Source organism: Mercenaria mercenaria, chromosome 3 (assembly GCF_021730395.1).
Source record: "Mercenaria mercenaria strain notata chromosome 3, MADL_Memer_1, whole genome shotgun sequence".
Taxonomy (NCBI): Eukaryota; Metazoa; Mollusca; class Bivalvia; order Venerida; family Veneridae; genus Mercenaria; species Mercenaria mercenaria.
Genome location: NC_069363.1, coordinates 99,899,933 through 99,917,620, shown reverse-complemented (window position 1 = coordinate 99,917,620; position 17,688 = coordinate 99,899,933). Strand labels below are relative to the sequence as shown.

At 35.5% G+C, this 17,688-nt stretch overlaps 1 protein-coding gene across 9 annotated transcripts in view; it reads right to left on the bottom strand.

Annotated features, from left to right (window-relative positions):
• LOC123523739 (choline transporter-like protein 1) overlaps positions 1-17,688 on the bottom strand; it is a 91,262-nt gene that overhangs the window by 23,270 nt on the left and 50,304 nt on the right. For 7 of the 9 annotated variants that reach the window (XM_053539459.1, XM_053539460.1, XM_053539464.1 and 4 more), the window contains 3 exons: positions 16,957-17,052; positions 12,037-12,185; positions 9,965-10,180 (listed from right to left, as the gene is read on the bottom strand). In XM_053539459.1, coding sequence (XP_053395434.1) covers positions 9,965-10,180; positions 12,037-12,185; positions 16,957-17,052 — 461 coding nt within the window. The other 2 variants (XM_053539461.1, XM_053539467.1) reach the window with 2 other exon arrangements.

The window sequence follows — 17,688 nt, the reverse complement described above, 5'->3', positions numbered from 1 at the left end:
CGAAGACATTTAGCAGCAATTGGCAGTATCTGACATTGAAGTTTACGGTTAAATTACCTCGTATTTAAATCTTTTCATAAAAAAGTTGTTTCGTTTCGTGAAAGCAGCCAAACATAGACGATCTACTTTCGATTTCAAAAACTACAAGAAAATACAATTTAATGTTTCGCCGATTTGTTTATTTCTCGAAAAATAAGAATTAAAATCATTTTTAATATCAGTAGTAACTAAACAAACCAGTAAGAGCTTCTTCTTCCGATAATTTATCCCTTTACTGACTGCAAAATTCAACCCACGCAAAGTTTATAGAAATCATACGATGCGTGTTTACGTTCAATGTGGGAGAATTAAGGCTGATCGGCTATGTTACCTAACGCATCCAGACGATTCAAATTTTGTTTTTAAAAAAGCATTGTGTGCGTTTCTGTAATTTTATATACGTTTTTATATGCTTAGAAATTATTAGACATGCGTATTTGCATTATTTCTATACGTAATTTACGCTAATACGCATCTTATCTGGAGCCCTGTGGAACTATTCTTTGTCTTTCGCTGGATGTTACGCAAGCTTTGTAAGCCTGCGCAATTCTTAAAATGCACATTTATGCTTAATGAGTTACATTCGAGTATTGCACAATTACAAGTCATAAATATGACAGATTACATCGTATATTGTTCATAGCAAAGGGAATTGACACAACTTAACTTCATTCATGCAGTGAAATGTTTGAAGTTTGAGAAATCTAATGGAACTACATCCCTTCACTGTGTTATTTGGTCCATTTAGAGAATCGCTGGATAGCAAGGACTCGTCAAAAGGCTTTCAGCCTTTAGCCGACTCAACAAGAGCTGTCACAGGAGACAGCGCGCTCGACTATTTCGATGCTGGATAGTGAAACTGGGCACATCTGAGGAAACTAGAGCTGTCACTGGAGTGTTTAATGACTCCAATTGTGGATGAAGATATTGCACTATAGCCTGAGTCTATGTCAAAAATATCAACTTAAAGTAATAAGAGAGGTAAAGATAAAATGTATCAAAACACTATTTAAGTATATCCTAAGCAAAAAGGGGCATAATTCATTAAATATTGGTGCCAGAGTTATGCAGCTTGCGTCATATAGTGTGGGTGATGATGTTGAACAACTATTTTAAGTTTGAATCAAATCCATTCAGTAATAACAGAGACAGAGTGAAAGTGCATCAAAACTTTAACCTAAAATTCTAAGTAAAAAGGGGGAATAATTAATGAAAAATTGGTGCCAGAGTTATGCACCTTGTGTCATATGATGTGGGTGATGATGTTGAACAACTATTTTAAGTTTGAATCAAATCCATTCAGTAATAACAGAGATAGAGTGAAAGTGCATCAAAACTTTAACCTAAAATTCTAAGTAAAAAGGGGAAATAATTCATGAAAAATTGGTCCCAGAGTTATGCACCTTGTGTCATATGATAAGGGTAATGATGTTGAACAATTGTTTAAGTTTGAATCAGATCCATCCAGTAATAACAGAGATAGAGTGAAAGTGCATCAAAACTTTAACCTGAAATTCTAAGTAAAAAGGGGAATAATTCAAGAAAAATTGTGCCAGAGTTATGCACCTTGTGTCATATGATGTGGGTGATGATGTTGAACAATTATTTTAAGTTTGAATCAAATCCATTCAGTAATAACAGAGATAGAGTGAAAGTGCATCAAAAGTTTAACCTGAAAATCTAAGTGAAAAGGGGGGATAATTCATGAAATATTGGTGCCAGAGTTATGGCCCTTATGTCAGATGATGTGGATGATGATGAGGAATAAGTATTTCAAGTTTGAATCAAATCCATCAAGTAATTACAGAGGTAAGTTGAAAAAAGAGAAAGTGTAAAAAAACTTTAACCAAGGTGGGGACGTGGAAAGACGCCGACGCCGGGGCGAGTAGGATAGCTCTTCTTATACTTCGTATAGTCGAGCTAAAAATAAACCAGATCTCTTTCTTGTTAAGGTTAGTAGATTTGCGATTAAATAATTAAAAAAGCTCACTATCTTGTCTCTAAGTTTTTCTCTAACACTTTCCACAGAAATCATTTGGAAACGAAAAAAACAAGAGCGCCGCCAAGCGGGGCAATATACGCCCAAAGGGTTACATCAGACGATGGGAGCAAAATTTAAAGAACTTGACTGTTGAAGCCCAAAGGACAGGAACAACAAAAAGAAGAAATTCCAAAAAAATTCTAAGTCCACATAAACATTCTTACCAGGTAAAGTTATGTCAAAGTACACCTAAAAATTGGAGGTACCATCCATGTTGTACCACAGAAAAGTGGTCTCAGTTTTTCCCTACGGCCAATAATAAAAGTTTCAAAATAAGCTATTTATAGTAAAAAAAAGGGAAGTAATACAAAAAAAAAAATATTGTAAGAGAACAAAAAAGGGATCTGCCAAATAAAAACAAGAGCACTGCAATGCAGAGCAATTTATACAAAGCAAAGTCATATATGACCTTTGACCCCCAAGTGTGACCTTGACCTTGAAGCGAGTGATCCAAAACATTCTCTCTGCACGTCGTCTCAGTGTGGTGAACATTTGTGCCAAGTTTCTTTGAAATCCTTCAAGCAGTTCAAGAGTTACAGAGCGGACACGAAACACACTCATATGACCTTAACCCCTAAGTGTGACCTTGACCTTGAAGCTAGTCATCCGAAACAAGCGCTCTGCACGTCGTCTCCATGTGGTGAACATTTGTGTCAAGTTTCTTTGAAATCCTTCAAGGGGTTCAAGAGTTACAGAGCAGACACGAAATTGCTAACGGACAGACGGACACCGGCGTCATAACATAATACATCCCTTCGGGCATATTAAAAGAGTAAAAGTCCAAGAATTTCTGTACACTTGACAATGTGTATAATTGTTCTGGGCTTTGTGTTCTGTTTCTTTCACCAAAAAAATAAAAAATCATTGTAGTCCATAAAACCAGGGAGTTTGCTATGCTCTTGATTTATGCTAATCTTACAGATAGCGCAATAAACAAGAGGGTCATGATAACCCTGGATCGCTAACCAGAGTAATATGAGCTACATGTTTCAAATGTCAAACTGATGATTTTTAGAATTTTTTTAGATTTTCCGATGTACAATCAAGTAACCCCTGGGGCGGGGCCAATTTTACCCCGGGGGTCATGATTTGAACAAATTTTGTAGAAGTCTACTAGGCAATGCTACACATCAAATATCTAAGATCTAGGCCTTCTGGTTTATTTTTAGAAAAATTTTGAAGATTTTCCTATGTAAAATCAAGTAACCCCTGGGGCTTGGTCAATTTTGACCCCGGGGGTCATGATCTGAACAAAGTTCCACTAGGTTATGCTATATGTGAATACCCCGGGGGTCATGATTTGAACAAAGGTCCACTAGGCAATGCTATATGTGAAATATCTAAGCTCTAGGCCTTCTGGTTTATTTTTAGAAAATTTTTGAAGATTTTCCTATGTAAAATCAAGTGACCCCTGGGGCGGGGTCATGATTTTAACAAATTTTGTAGAGGTCCATTAGGCAATGCTACATGTGAAATATCTAAGCTCTAGGCCTTCTGGTTTATTTTTTAGAAAATTTTTGAAGATTTTCCTATGTAAAATCAAGTGACCCCTGGGGCGGGGTCAATTTTTACCCCGCGGTCATGATTTGAACAAATTTTGTAGAGGTCCACTAGGCAATGCTACATGTGAAATATCTAAGCTCTAGGCCTTCTGGATTATTTTTAGAAATTTTTTGAAGATTTTCCTATGTAAAAACAAGTGACCCCTGGGGCGGGGTCAATTTTGACCCCAGGGTCATGATTTGAACAACTTTAGTAGAGGTCCACTAGGCAATGCTACATGTGAAATATCTAAGCTCTAGGGCTTCTGGTTTTTGAGAAGAAGACTTTTTAAGATTTTCCTATGTAAAATCAAGTGACCCCTGGGGCAGGGTCAATTTTGTCCCCGGGGTCATGATTTGAACAAATTTGGTAGATGTCCACTAGGCAATGCTTCACACCAAATATCTAAGCTCTAGGGCTTCTGGTTTTTGAGAAGATTTTTAAAGTTTTTCCTTTCGGTTGCCATGGCAACCAGAGTTCTGCATGGAATTCAATTCTTCGAACAATTTTTGTAGAGCTTCACCCAAAGAACATTCCTGTGAAGTTTGGATGAAATTGGCTTAGTGGTTTATGAGGAGATGTTGTTTAAAGGAAAGTGTGGACAGACGGACGGACGGACGCCGGACGGAGAGCGATCACAATAGCTCACCCTGAGCACTTTGTGCTCAGGTGAGCTAATAAGAAACTGTTGCAACTCTTTATTTAATAGGAGTTTGAACTTTTTTCCATCCAGCCATCAAAGCCTTACAAAGCAAACAAACAGCCAAAAAATCCATCTTCTCATAAAATCATGGTATTTTTTATTATGCAAGCCTCATTCAGAAAATGTCTACACCAGCTTCAAAAAGAGTTTCTAATTAAATAAAAACAAAACTTTTTTTTCAGATGTCAGTGACGAAAACCAAACCCAAGTATTAACTGTGACATATATACAAAAAATGGGACCTTTTCCCACCAGCTGTTCTGTTAAGAGTTCATGCTTTTAATTGTTTTTTCAAATCAAACTGACAATATCTAGAACTGCAAGTTCCTAAGAAAAGCAATTTTTTGGACTATTTTTGATATAATTTTGATCTACTTCAGATACTTTCTCAACTAAATAACAGAAGAAAAGTAACAATTTCCCCATCTTACTGCCAGCCAATTGTTATTTTTCCTTTTCAAAGTAATTATCATTCACACAAAAATGGCACAATTTTTACAGTAACTAATTAAGAAGTTGAGTTTGTCATTCAAAAGCGTACTTAACAGAAAAGCCAGTAAAAACAGGATCACTAACAACACAAAATGCGGAGTGAACAAAAACATTTGTGAACAAGATACATCCAGTACCTATAGAAAATAATGTAAGAAGCATCATTTCCCGCCACGCGTTGACAAGATCACTGAGCACCTTGTGAAAAATGTCACGCGAGTTCAGATAACTTATCAATGAATTCTTCATATCAAAGCTTAAACTCGCCAAGTCCTTTGGAACACAAACGTGTAGTAACGGGACGCTGAAATAAACAAATTCTTTACAAATCATGTTTTATAAATGCTTCCACCTTTCCTGTAATGCAACATTAACTCAAATAACAATTAACTTCATTCATAATATGTACATAAATGTGCACTATAATGTTAAAAAGTACATCAGTTCTCATTGTTTCCATTCAATTCGAGTAATAGTACCTTTCTCTTTAATTAAATTTATTTTTGTGTGTTCTGGGTTTGTTATTCACTTATGCACTGAGCCAATGTATTAACAGTATTCATAAGATATTTTATGAGACTTGATGGCTCCGACAGCATTGTGGCGGGATGTATCAATTGGACACATTCATTTGTACGTCATTTTCCCCATGTTGAAACAAAACCCATAAAAGCCTTTAATAATTTAAAACAACTATTGATTCATAACAACCATATTCTAAAACTGCTAGACTAACACCACTTTTATAAAATATGTAACAGCTCATTGCATAATGCCCTACATGTAGTATCAGCTGTGTCTTTTTGTTCTACGAGATTTATGAGCATGCAAGTATTTCACAGACTTTTAAAGTAATCTCTTTTAATACTTCCTCTAAGAAATCTGCTTTTACATTAATGGTGCACAATCCCAAGGGTGAAATATCACACATTTTTTTAGATGGATACTGGTATCAAACTAAATGTGAGGATGTTACAATACCAGGGAGACCTATAAATGCCAGCATTAGTTTTAATAGACAATTAAAGTAAATGCATTTGTTCAGTTTCAAAGATGTATGTTTTATATAAAGTATCTGATAGAAATTCGTTATATTGGTAAGGCTGCAGTGCCTAGTTACAGGTAACAGAATATGGTAGTGTTAAAGGGGCACTGATGCAGCATGGTACAACACATCATAGTGTTAAGGAGCAGTTCTGCAGCATGGTACAGGACCTGGTAGTGTTAAGGAGCATTTTTGCAGCATGGTACAGGACCTGGTAGTGTTAAGTGGCAGCAATGTAGCATGGTACAGGACCTGGTAGTGTTAAGGAGCAGTTCTGCAGCATGGTACAGGACCTGGTAGTGTTAAGTGGCAGTAATGCAGCAAGGTACAGGACCTGTTCGTGTTAAGTGGCAGTAATGCAGCAAGGTACAGGACCTGTTAGTGTTAAGTGGCAGTAATGCAGCATGGTACAGGACCTGGTAGTGTTAAGTGGCAGTAATGCAGCATGGTACAGGACCTGGTAGTGTTAAGTTGCAGTAATGCAGCATGGTACAGGACCTGGTAGTGTTAAGTGGCAGTAATGCAGCAAGGTACAGGACCTGGTAGTGTTAAGTGGCAGTAATGCAGCATGGTACAGTACCTGGTAGTGTAAAGTGGCAGTAATGCAGCATGGTACAGTACCTGGTAGTGTTAAGTGGCAGTAATGCAGCATGGTACAGTACCTGGTAGTGTTAAGTGGCAGTAATGCAGCATGGTACAGGACCTGGTAGTGTTAAGTGGCAGTAATGCAAAAGGGCAGTGCTACAGCAAGGTACAGAACTTCATAGTGTCGAGAGGCAGTTCTGAATAAGGGTACAAGACATGATAGTATCAAGGGGCAGTGCTACAGCATTGTATAAGTCACAGTAGCATTAAGGAAAAAAATATTGTACTTTGAAAGTATATAAAGAATCTATCTTTTGTCACTGACAGACGGACTGACAGACAGATGAACAGATGGATTAAGGGACAAAATAAAACCATCTGCATATTCTACATATTGTTTTCTATCTATGTCCCCAGTTTCATTAAAATGTCTCTTGTGCTTTTAAAGTTATGTCAAAATCCACCATTTGTGACTGAAAGAAGGACAGACATATTGATATATGGGCAGATAAATGGGGAAAATAAAATAATTTGCATTTTCTCTATATTGTCTTCTACCTATTTACCATATGACCTGAAAAAAATCTCTTCTAGTGTTAACTATATCACAGAATCCACATTTTGATCATACTTTCCAACTATCTGTTGCTTTACCAACCCAACTTGTTGCCACAGCAACAAAATAATAGGACCTGCATATTCTCTGAATTTCCATATATCATGTTTCATGAAAATAATACTTAGTGCCTAATGAAGAGGCTCGCTTGGAAGACCGAGTTTTACCTGAATGTGTTGCCTCTTAAAATAAAGTCTTTCTTACTAGCAGTAGTAGTAGTACTATATTTGAAGTTATCACATGATCCAACTCCACAATTTTCTGTACCTGCATGTATATTTTATGTTCCTGCATGTACAATCTCATTACTACTAGTTGTATCTTTTTTACTTTTGACCCAAATGGTACACCATTGGATATGGTAGTGGTACCAGCATATAAAGGCTATTCATCTGCGAGGTAAACAGTTTGAATCCTGCCACATCTCTTGCTGTGACATCAGTACTGGGAACTTCAAACTCAATCTAATTTTACTACTTTTATATTGACCAGTGTCTGCAACTGTTCATTTTTTTTTTACAAATCAGTTTGCTGCAATATTGGCAGAGGCAAGGATTGGAGAGTATATTAAATTTCGAAGTATCAGCAATGTGACAGGCACCAAAACAGCAAAGATGAGCGTTGAAATTAGAAGATTTTAGTATGGACAAAGTGACAGGCAGAGAGACGTCAAGGATAGGAGATGAAATTAGATTATTGCAGTACTGGTTAAAAGACAGCATGGATGCAAGTTGTTACTAAAATATATCAGTATGAACAATGTCACAGGTGCTGAGATTGTAATATGTGTGACACTGCAGCTACAGACAGTTCATTCCCTAATTACTCGAGTCAGCGATAGACATGCTGGCTGTAACAGACTTTATATATTACACAATAATATGACATGACAGAATCCTTATCTCCAGAAAATATAATAATCTTACAAAGATATAATCAACTGCCGGCAAGACAAGCTGACTGATACTCCAAATAAAATCAAAGCAAACAAACTTTTCCTGGCTCCAATTTTATGTTCTTTAAATTGATGAAATTTGCCATTCTTTGAATTCAGTCAACAGAAGGCCCGATTACATCAAAATTTTGAATCTAAATTTTGATTTATATTTAATAATGAAAAATTTGCTATTCCCTGTAATTCTGTTTTTACGCTACTTTATTCTATTAAAATCCTCAATACCAGATAAACTGTTTTAAGTTTAGCATCATTTTTTTGACTGTATTTGACTTATATCATGGCGAGCAATTAACCGAACTAGTGTTCCTTGATCCTGTACCACTGTTAACCTGTTCTCATAAGTAGCTGCCAACTTCCAAACATGATCAGTAACTTAATGTTCAGTGGTGGAGAACAAATGATTTTAAACACAATGTCTTATATTACATCGTCACAAAGAAAATATGCATCACCCAGGGACTGAACCCCTCTTCTGTAGCTATGCGGTCTTCCTTTCAAGCATTGTGGGCAGGCTATCTAATATAAGATAAGAAATATTGCAAATGGAATTTTATGCAATTTTAAGTTCAGTTTGATCTACCTCTTCCACCACAGATTTCTCCCCCAGTTTTCTTTACACATGAAAAAAGAGCATTATTATTATACATCATTACAAATAATTCTGAGGGTGGTTATAGCAACTTCTAACATTTTAAAAAATGTCTTTATGACTTTTGAACTTATTACCAAAAACAATTTTGATAGGGATATTTTTTCACTGAAAATTTATTTCAGCCGTTTTTAACATCATTAAAAAAATATATATATATTTAATTGGGAATAGATTATTATAAATCTTTCAGGATATTTTAATTAGCCTAAATGCAACTTTTTCATGCAAAAAAAAAAACCCTCTAAAATTACTTAAATTAATTTCTGTTCGAAATTGTAATTTTGTTTGATTCTTACAATGGAAAAAGTACATTTTTGGGCATAAAATTGAAATTATTAAAGCTATCTGAAAAATGAAGAAACATCTAACTACCCACGGAGACCTTTAGAAAGATGTATACAAGTCACAAAAAAACGATACAGATATAGAAGATGCAACTTTAAGTCTCTAAATATTGGTAAATGTGAGTCTAGACAACCAAAGATTTATAATAACAAAAACTTTGCCCTGTAAAACAAATACAATAAGAAAATGTTAATGAACACATAAATTCAGCCCCATTTTCTATGTTAGTTATTAATAATATGATATAGTATTTCATTCTTTCATACCTAGACTGTTTATGACTGTGAGTGTGACATGTTTTTGCAGAGGAATTATTTATTTTTTTCATAATGGATTTATATTTAACATTTCAGTTTGCTATACGGATACAATTCTGTTCAACGGTGAAAAAACAATTCTTAAAATTGACGGCTGACATATTACTGAAAACAGTGTGTGTGTGTGGGGGGGAGGGGGGGGGGGGGGGGCAGGGTTGAAGGAACTTTTTTGTTACAATGGTTTTTTTAGTAGCATTTTTGTTTTTTGCTCTAGCAGTGCTCCAACCGCAATGTAAAACTGTAGTGACATAATGGAAATTTTTGCATTAAGATTAAGTCACAGATTACTATTCTGATTAAGACATCGATGACCTAAGAAATTAACATATAAAACAAGATACTGATGTCAATATGGAGGCTAACTCATCCACTGGAAATCATATTGCATTTTTTCCCCCAACTGTGCAGTTCATAGCTTCAAATATTTCTTGTCATACACGAGTTTCATCGTATTTTATCAATAGTAGCATAATCTAAAATGTTGTCAGTACAGTATTGTGGAAAAATGTGCCCCTAAAAATCACATTCTTGGCCAGTCATTATTCTGTTTTATGGACCTGGTGGTGTCACACTAAGTTAAAATGACGTGTACAAATGGGGTTTAATACTGAAAGATGAACAGCTTATACCTGGCAAGTACTGGTGTCACTGGACACGGTCCTTTTTTTGACATTCTCTGCTCAGGATAATCACTAACATTGATGTTATATTCACAGAGTTCCGACCCGGTCGTCCTGCTGAAAAGCTGTACATCGTGAATATTCTCCAGTTCTTTTACAGGACATCTGTTTACGCAGATACATTTTGATCTGAATGGGTCCTTCACGTCCATGAAGAATACAAACCTGAAAGTAAGTTTTTCAACAAATTATATACCATGTTAAAATGATTCAAACTGATTAATTACAAATAATAAAAGAAACAAAAACATATAGAGTTCTACTAAAAGTCAACATGTATTTAAAAAAGCTTAATAAAAGAAAATTCTTAATGATTTTGTAATTATGCTCATCTTTTATCAATAACATGATTAATTTGTACAAACAATTTAAAATTTTAAGACCCTCCACATCTTTAGATATGTAAGTTTTGAACAAATCTGCCAATACAAATTAACGTTGTTCAACATTAATATCTTCCTTCGGAAAATGGCCTCAGAACACAGCATGACACAAATCTATAGAACTACTTTCAAAATATTTCCAGGCAACCTTAATTAATTTATCACTCTTTTATCACTTTAAACAACATTAAAATGAGGTGAATTAAGAGGTAAATTAAGTCTTGAGAAAACTTATTAAAAGAGGTAATAAAGTACACAATACCAAAGTTTATACAAATTGTTTGATACGAAGTTGAAATTTTGCTGTCTGTTTACAATGAATTTTCAGCATGCGGCAAACAAAAGCATCAGAGATGCTTTGTCTTTTATACTTCATTTACCACTAGGGCTGTCATCGATAGAAACGATATCGATGTATCAACGATATTTTTTGGTCGATCAATTATCGATTCCCATTTTCAAAAATCGATATTTTACAGAGAGAAAAAACAACTGTCTAGATAAACACTCAGACCCTCTAAAACAACTTTTTCTGCCTGCAAAAATGTGCCGAAAGTAACGGAAGTTGTCAAAAGGTCATGTCAAAACTTGTACCGTAGCAGTCTTTTCCCACTAGCCGGCACTACCTATATGGGTAGAAGTAAAAAGGGCTCAACTTCAGAATCTATTTGCAAAAAGTTACGTTGTCCTGTCTTGAAAGGTCGCTTCGTTGTTTGTGCATGTAAAAACATAGAGTATATATACTGTTTTTACGTCAATCTCGGCTTTTTACTTGTTCGCGTATAGCTGATCACTCAGTAAAAGGTACAGAATTTAGCTAGTTCCCGTAACAATAACAATCAAAGCTGGCCGAAGAGGAAGCCATCGCCGGCTTAAATAGTAGAAAAACAGTCAAAAGACGGAAGGAAAAGCTTTGTTTTGGTTCGTAGAAACACAGGGTGTTGCTTAAACATGCCTTTCAGTACAACAAACAAACAGTCGAACACTACAAATTTGAGGCCCATTGAAAACTTGGGCAGAAGTTAAAAAAGAAAAAAAAAAAAAAAAAAAAAAAAAAAAAAAAACACGCGGTGCCAGTACCTAATCCGAATGTAAACTTGTGCAAGGTAAAAATTAAGACAGGGTATGAAACAGGCTAAAAATAAATAAAAACATTGTAAATAAATAAAGTAATTAATTTAATAAATAAATAGATATCTGTGGAAGAGAAATGCAGAATTTTAGCTGTTTGAAACCCAACTCCAGTGCCTGGTATTATAGTTTACTAGGTTGTAAAGTAGGATAAATGCAAAAGAGGAGTGAAGGCACAATGAAGATCTATAAAAGATTTCATTAATTTTCATTTATTTTATTTATTTCATAGATACAAATACAACACATAACATTAACAAGAAGGTATATAGCATGTCCATAAACAAAGAGATTGTTAATCTAACTTAATAATCGATATATCGATGTATCGTCGATATTTGTCTTCCGATATATGGGTATCGTCGATATGCAAAAGACCCAATCAATGACAGCCCTATTTACCACTATACTTTTACCTCTTTTCTGATTTTGAATAACCTCTACATACAGATAGTATGTAGTGCATTTCAGAATAAAAAATTTCATACACTATCAACATGAACTTACGGACGACCCTTCATATTCAGTCCAGATAACGTGACATTTTCAATCTTCCTGTCCGAGTTGTCAGCATCACATGTGTTTCCAAAGCTGTCATAGCCGTACACCAACCGGAATGCATCACCATGCAGGATACTGAATGCAGCAATAAAAATCTGAAAATAAAACATTTCAGTAATTATCTTATGTCCTTTATAGCCCTTTTCAAAGCCAATTTTCTCATCAATAACATTCTCTGAAATTTCAATGGACGTTCGAAGTGAAAAAAGCAAAAACAAACTAAGAACTTTTCATTTCTTAATTAAAGCAACCACAAGGAGCAGGAAGGTTGGAGCTTGTTCAACGTTGGATTCCAACAAGCATGGGTAAAGGAATGTATCCCTTCAAACAGAGAACATTAACATCTGTCTGTACAATCCTTAACACTGACACATAAGTCCGAAATGTTGTCCTATACAATACTGTGAAATAATATTTTTTGTAGGAACATATTTTTGTAGATTACTTATTTGTGTCATTCACAAATTAAATCCTATCTAACAAATTTAATTAATTTCATCTATTGTCACTTTTTTATAGTTAAAATCCACAAATTAGTTTCTCTAAGAAGCAGCTGATTTGGCCTTAACCAAAAAAATTGATGCAATCGAAACTGAAGAATTTCAATAATCGTAAGAACTTAATGTTTTGGCTCAACATAAACAACTTCCCCAGAAAAAAATAAATTCTTAGTTGGACCATTTCTGTCTATAGAGTTTACTTAACAAACTGCACCTGAAGGACTTACTAAGACAAGTCTACCTACAGAACTTATTGAACCAACTCTACCTTTGGAGCTTACTGAGCTAGTACAGACACGTCAGCAATAAACAAAACACAACTTTACACACCCACCCAGAATAAGACCAAAATGACATCACGCCAACTTACCACGCCTGAATAAAACAAACTAGAGCTATCACTAAAGGTGATGAACGTACCCCCGCATGCACTGACACAGTACATTGCAATTATGTGGACTGTATGTATAGCGACTGTATGTATACAGTATAGTAACAAAAAAACAAAGTCCCATAACTTTGCAGAATATTTATCTAAAAGAACGTAACATGCACCATGCACAACTAGGGTTGGTACTGATAACTTGTGTGAAGTTTCATTAAATTGTGTGCAAGGGTTTGGAAGATTAGGCGCACACAAGATAGATATGCAGACTGTATGTACATAAAAAGTTAACAAAAAACAAAGTCCCATAACTCTGCAGAATTTTTCTCTGAAAGAACCTAACATACACCATGCACAACTAGGGTTACTACTAATCATTTGTGTTAAGTTTCATTAAATTATGTGCATGGGTTCAGGAGATTAGGCACGCACAAGATTGCATATGCAGACTCTATGTATATAGCATAGGAACAAACAAGAGCTGTCCATAAGACAGCCAAGCTCAACTATTCGAAATACTGTCCCAGAAGCAGGAAAATATTACCCAAAAAGGTTAAATATCAAAAGAGTTTTAAGTTCAAAAGGGGGAAAAATTTAACCAAAATGCATATCAGTTATGGGACTTGCTGCTATCAACTAGTTTTATAACCCCGAAGGCACATGTGAAGTTTCAATTCAATATCTGCATTAGTTTTGGAGATAGAAACTTGCATGTAAAACTTTAACCAGAATTTTCAAAGTCCAAAAGGGGGCATAATTTGCCCAAAATACATGCCAGAGTTATGGGACTTGATCCACTGAGGTTAGTAATTCATCTAGAAAAAGAAAAAAATAAGTTTCAAATCTATATGCCTTTTAGTAATAGCTGTATGTACTTGCACGCAAAACTTTAACCAGAATTTGCTAAGTCCAAAAGGGGGCATAATTTGGCCAAAATGAAGGTCAGAGTTATGGGACTTGCTGCCATCAACTAGTTTTATAACCCCGAAGACACATGTGAAGTTTCAAATCAATATCTGCATTAGTTATGGAGATAATAACTTGCATGTAAAACTTTAACCAAAATTTTCTAAGTCTAAAAGGGGGCATAATTTGCTCAAAAAACATGTCAGAGTTATGGGACTTGACCCAGTGAAGTTGGTAATTGATCTAGAAAAAGAAAAAATAAGTTTCAAATCTATATGCCTTTTAGAAATAGCTGTATGTACTTGCACGCAAAACTTTAACCAGAATTTTCTAAGTCCAAAAGGGGGCATAATTTGGCCAAAATGAAGGTCAGAATTATGGGACTTGCTGCTATCAACTATTTTTATAACCCCAAAGACACATGTGAAGTTTCAAATCAATATTTGCATTAGTTTTGGAGATAGTAACTTGCATGTAAAACTTTAACCAAAATTTTCTAAGTCTAACAGGGGGCATAATTTGCTCAAAATACATGTCAGAGTTATGGGTCTTGGCCCAGTGAGGTTGGTAATTGATCTAGAAAAAGAAAAAATAAGTTTCAAATCTACAGTGCATTCACGGTGCTATGAATTGCAATTTAACGAAATACCGGTATACTACGAAAAGGTGTTGTGGTCCCGGCTGCTTTCCTTCTTATTTCTATGTTACAAAGTCGCGGTTTTACGAAAATGCAATTTTACGAAAAATGCGCTCCTACGAATGTATTGTTATGCCCTTTAAGCCTGTTTTCAACTTGTTTTAGTTGCAATTTTACGAATACCTGTATCGTCCAAGTTTTCACACCTTCCATAATGGCGTGAAAACCGCTTTAGAGTGGAAAGTGTCACTATCAATTATCTGGGTGTAAACAGTAATTAAAGTGAGAAAACTTAGTAATTGAATTCGAAACAAACGCTGTACACTATGACACAAGTTAGTAGTTATTTTTTTCTCCTATAACTATCAGATGGCATGCCAGTCACACTTGCTTTGATATCTTTACGCCTCAAACAGTCACTGCATAAATAGATAAAAAAAATATTTATGTCCTGATCGTCTGTAAACTGTCGTTTTATTACTCCGAAAAATTCAGTGAAGGGTAGCTGAATCGGTATATGCAATTGCGATTTTTGTTCTCGTGCAAAAATGTACCCTGTATATATTTTATGTACAGTGAATAAAAATTGAAGAGAAAAACAACACGTTTTACATTCCAGATACCATCTGAGCTCAGATTCGAATAAGATCTGTAGAAAACCCAGAAATACATATAAAATTGGTATACATGTACTCCGATACGAAAATCACATATAGAAATATCATGGGTTACAATGTGTAAATAATAAGATGCTGTATAGCGAAATTTCCTATGCTGCGCTCGAACGAAAATGCGATATTACGAAAAAAACGGCCAGTCCCTTGGCTTTTCGTAGGATCGCGATTGTACTGTATATGCCTTTTAGAAATAGCTGTATGTACTTGCACGCAAAACTTTAACCAGAATTTTCTAAGTCCAAAAGGGGGCATAATTTGGCCAAAATAAAGGTCAGAGTTATGGGACTTGCTGCCATCAACTAGTTTTATAACCCCGAAGACACATGTGAAGTTTCAAATCAATATCTGCATTAGTTTTGGAGATAGTTACTTGCATGTAAAACTTTAACCAAAATTTTCTAAGTCCAAAAGGGGGCATAATTTGCTCAAAATACATGTCAGAGTTATGGGACTTGACCCAGAGAGGTTGGTAATTGACCTAGAAAAAGAATAAATAAGTTTCAAAGCTATATGCCTTTAATTGATGGCTGTATGTACTTGCATGCAAAAACTTAACCAAGGTGTGACGCCGACGCCAGGGTGAGTAGAATAGCTAGACTATTCTTCGAATAGTCGAGCTAAAAACAAAGTCCCATAACTTTGCAGAATTTTTCTCTGAAAGAACCTAACATACACCATGCACAACTAGGGTTACTACAAATCATTTGTGTTAAGTTTCATTAAATTATGTGCATGGGTTCAGGAGATTAGGCACGCACAAGATTGCATATGCAGACTCTATGTATATAGCTTAGGAACAAAAATCAAAGTCCTGTAACTCTGCAATGTTTTTTTCTGAAAGAAGCTCACATGCACGATGCACAACAACTGTTGTTACTGATCATTTGTGTGAAGTTTCATTAAACTGTGTGCAAGGGATCAGGAGATCAGGCGTGCACAAGATTGTATCAGCAGACTTTATATATATAGTATAGTACCAAAAATTGAAGTCCCGTAACTCTGCAATTTTTTTTTCTGAAAGAACCTAACATGCCCCATGCACAACTACTGTTGTTACTGATCACTTGTGTGAAGTTTCATTAAATTGTGGCAAGGGGATGAGGATGCGCACAAGATTGTGTCTATGTATATAGTATAGTAATAAAAAAACAAAGTCCCATAACTCTGCAATTTTCTTTCTGAAAGAACCTAACATGCCCCATGCATAACTACTGTTGTTACTGATCACTTGTGTAAAGTTTCATTAAATTGTGGCAAGGGGATGAGGATGCGCACAAGATTGTGTCTATGTATATAGTATAGTAATAAAAAAACAAAGTCCCATAACTCTGCAATTTTCTTTCTGAAAGAACCTAACATGCCCCATGCATAACTACTGTTGTTACTGATCACTTGTGTAAAGTTTCATTAAATTGTGTCAAGGGGATGAGGAGAAATGGTGCACACAAGATTGTGTCTATGTATATAGTATAGTAATAAAAAACAAAGTCCCATAACTCTGCAATTTTTTTTCTGATAGAACCTAACGTGCCCCATGCACAACTACTGTTGTTACTGATCACTTGTGTGAAGTTTCATTGAATTGTGTCAAGGGGATGAGGAGAGATGGAGCACACAAGACTGTGTCTACGTAGAGACAGACAGACAGACACACAACCTGAAACCAGTATACTCCCCTTGCAACTTTCTTGTCCGAGGGGTACAACAACATGCCAACTTACCATGCCTGCCCAGAATAAGACAAACAACATGCCAACTTACCATGCCTGCCCAGAATAAAACGAACAAGATGAGGACAAGCAGATCTGTACATCCTCGATTCTTGACTGGATGCTGCAAGTCAACTCTATCTTCATTCTGAAATATTTACAGAACAAAATGTATTCTTTCCATTTCTAAGGCTGATTGCAACAGTTTCCGTATGTTTCATGGTTGAAGTTTACCATAGGTTATTACAGGAAAATACATTTTGTGAAACAATGTCAGAATGTATGCAATTCCAACAGGCACTCTTTGCTGATCATTTTCCGTTCTTTCAGAAGAGTTTACTTTAACTTAAAAACAAAATTGTGCAAGACTGGCCATATACAATGCAAATGGAAAATAAAACACATAATAAGTGCCTTTAAAATACATATGGAGTGTCTTTAACCCTTAGCCTGCTGGCGGCAAGTGATTCTGCCTTTGCGACCAGTGCAGACCAAGATCAGCCTGCACATCCATTCAGTCAGTATCTTTTTGGTAAGCACCCCTTTTAACAGTTAATGGTACTGTCCAAACTGAAAGATGTACAAGTTCATTATAGAAATTTAGCAGGATAAGGGTTAAAACACACATAATTCATACTCAAACTAGAGATGCTTTTGAGAAAAGCGTATGTCTCCCACAACTGCCCCTATGAAAAATGTCTAGTGTCTCTAGATGGCTTAGATGAGTGGATCCAATTAGATGGTCTGGACGAGTGGATCCAATCAGTAATTCAAGGGCCATAAA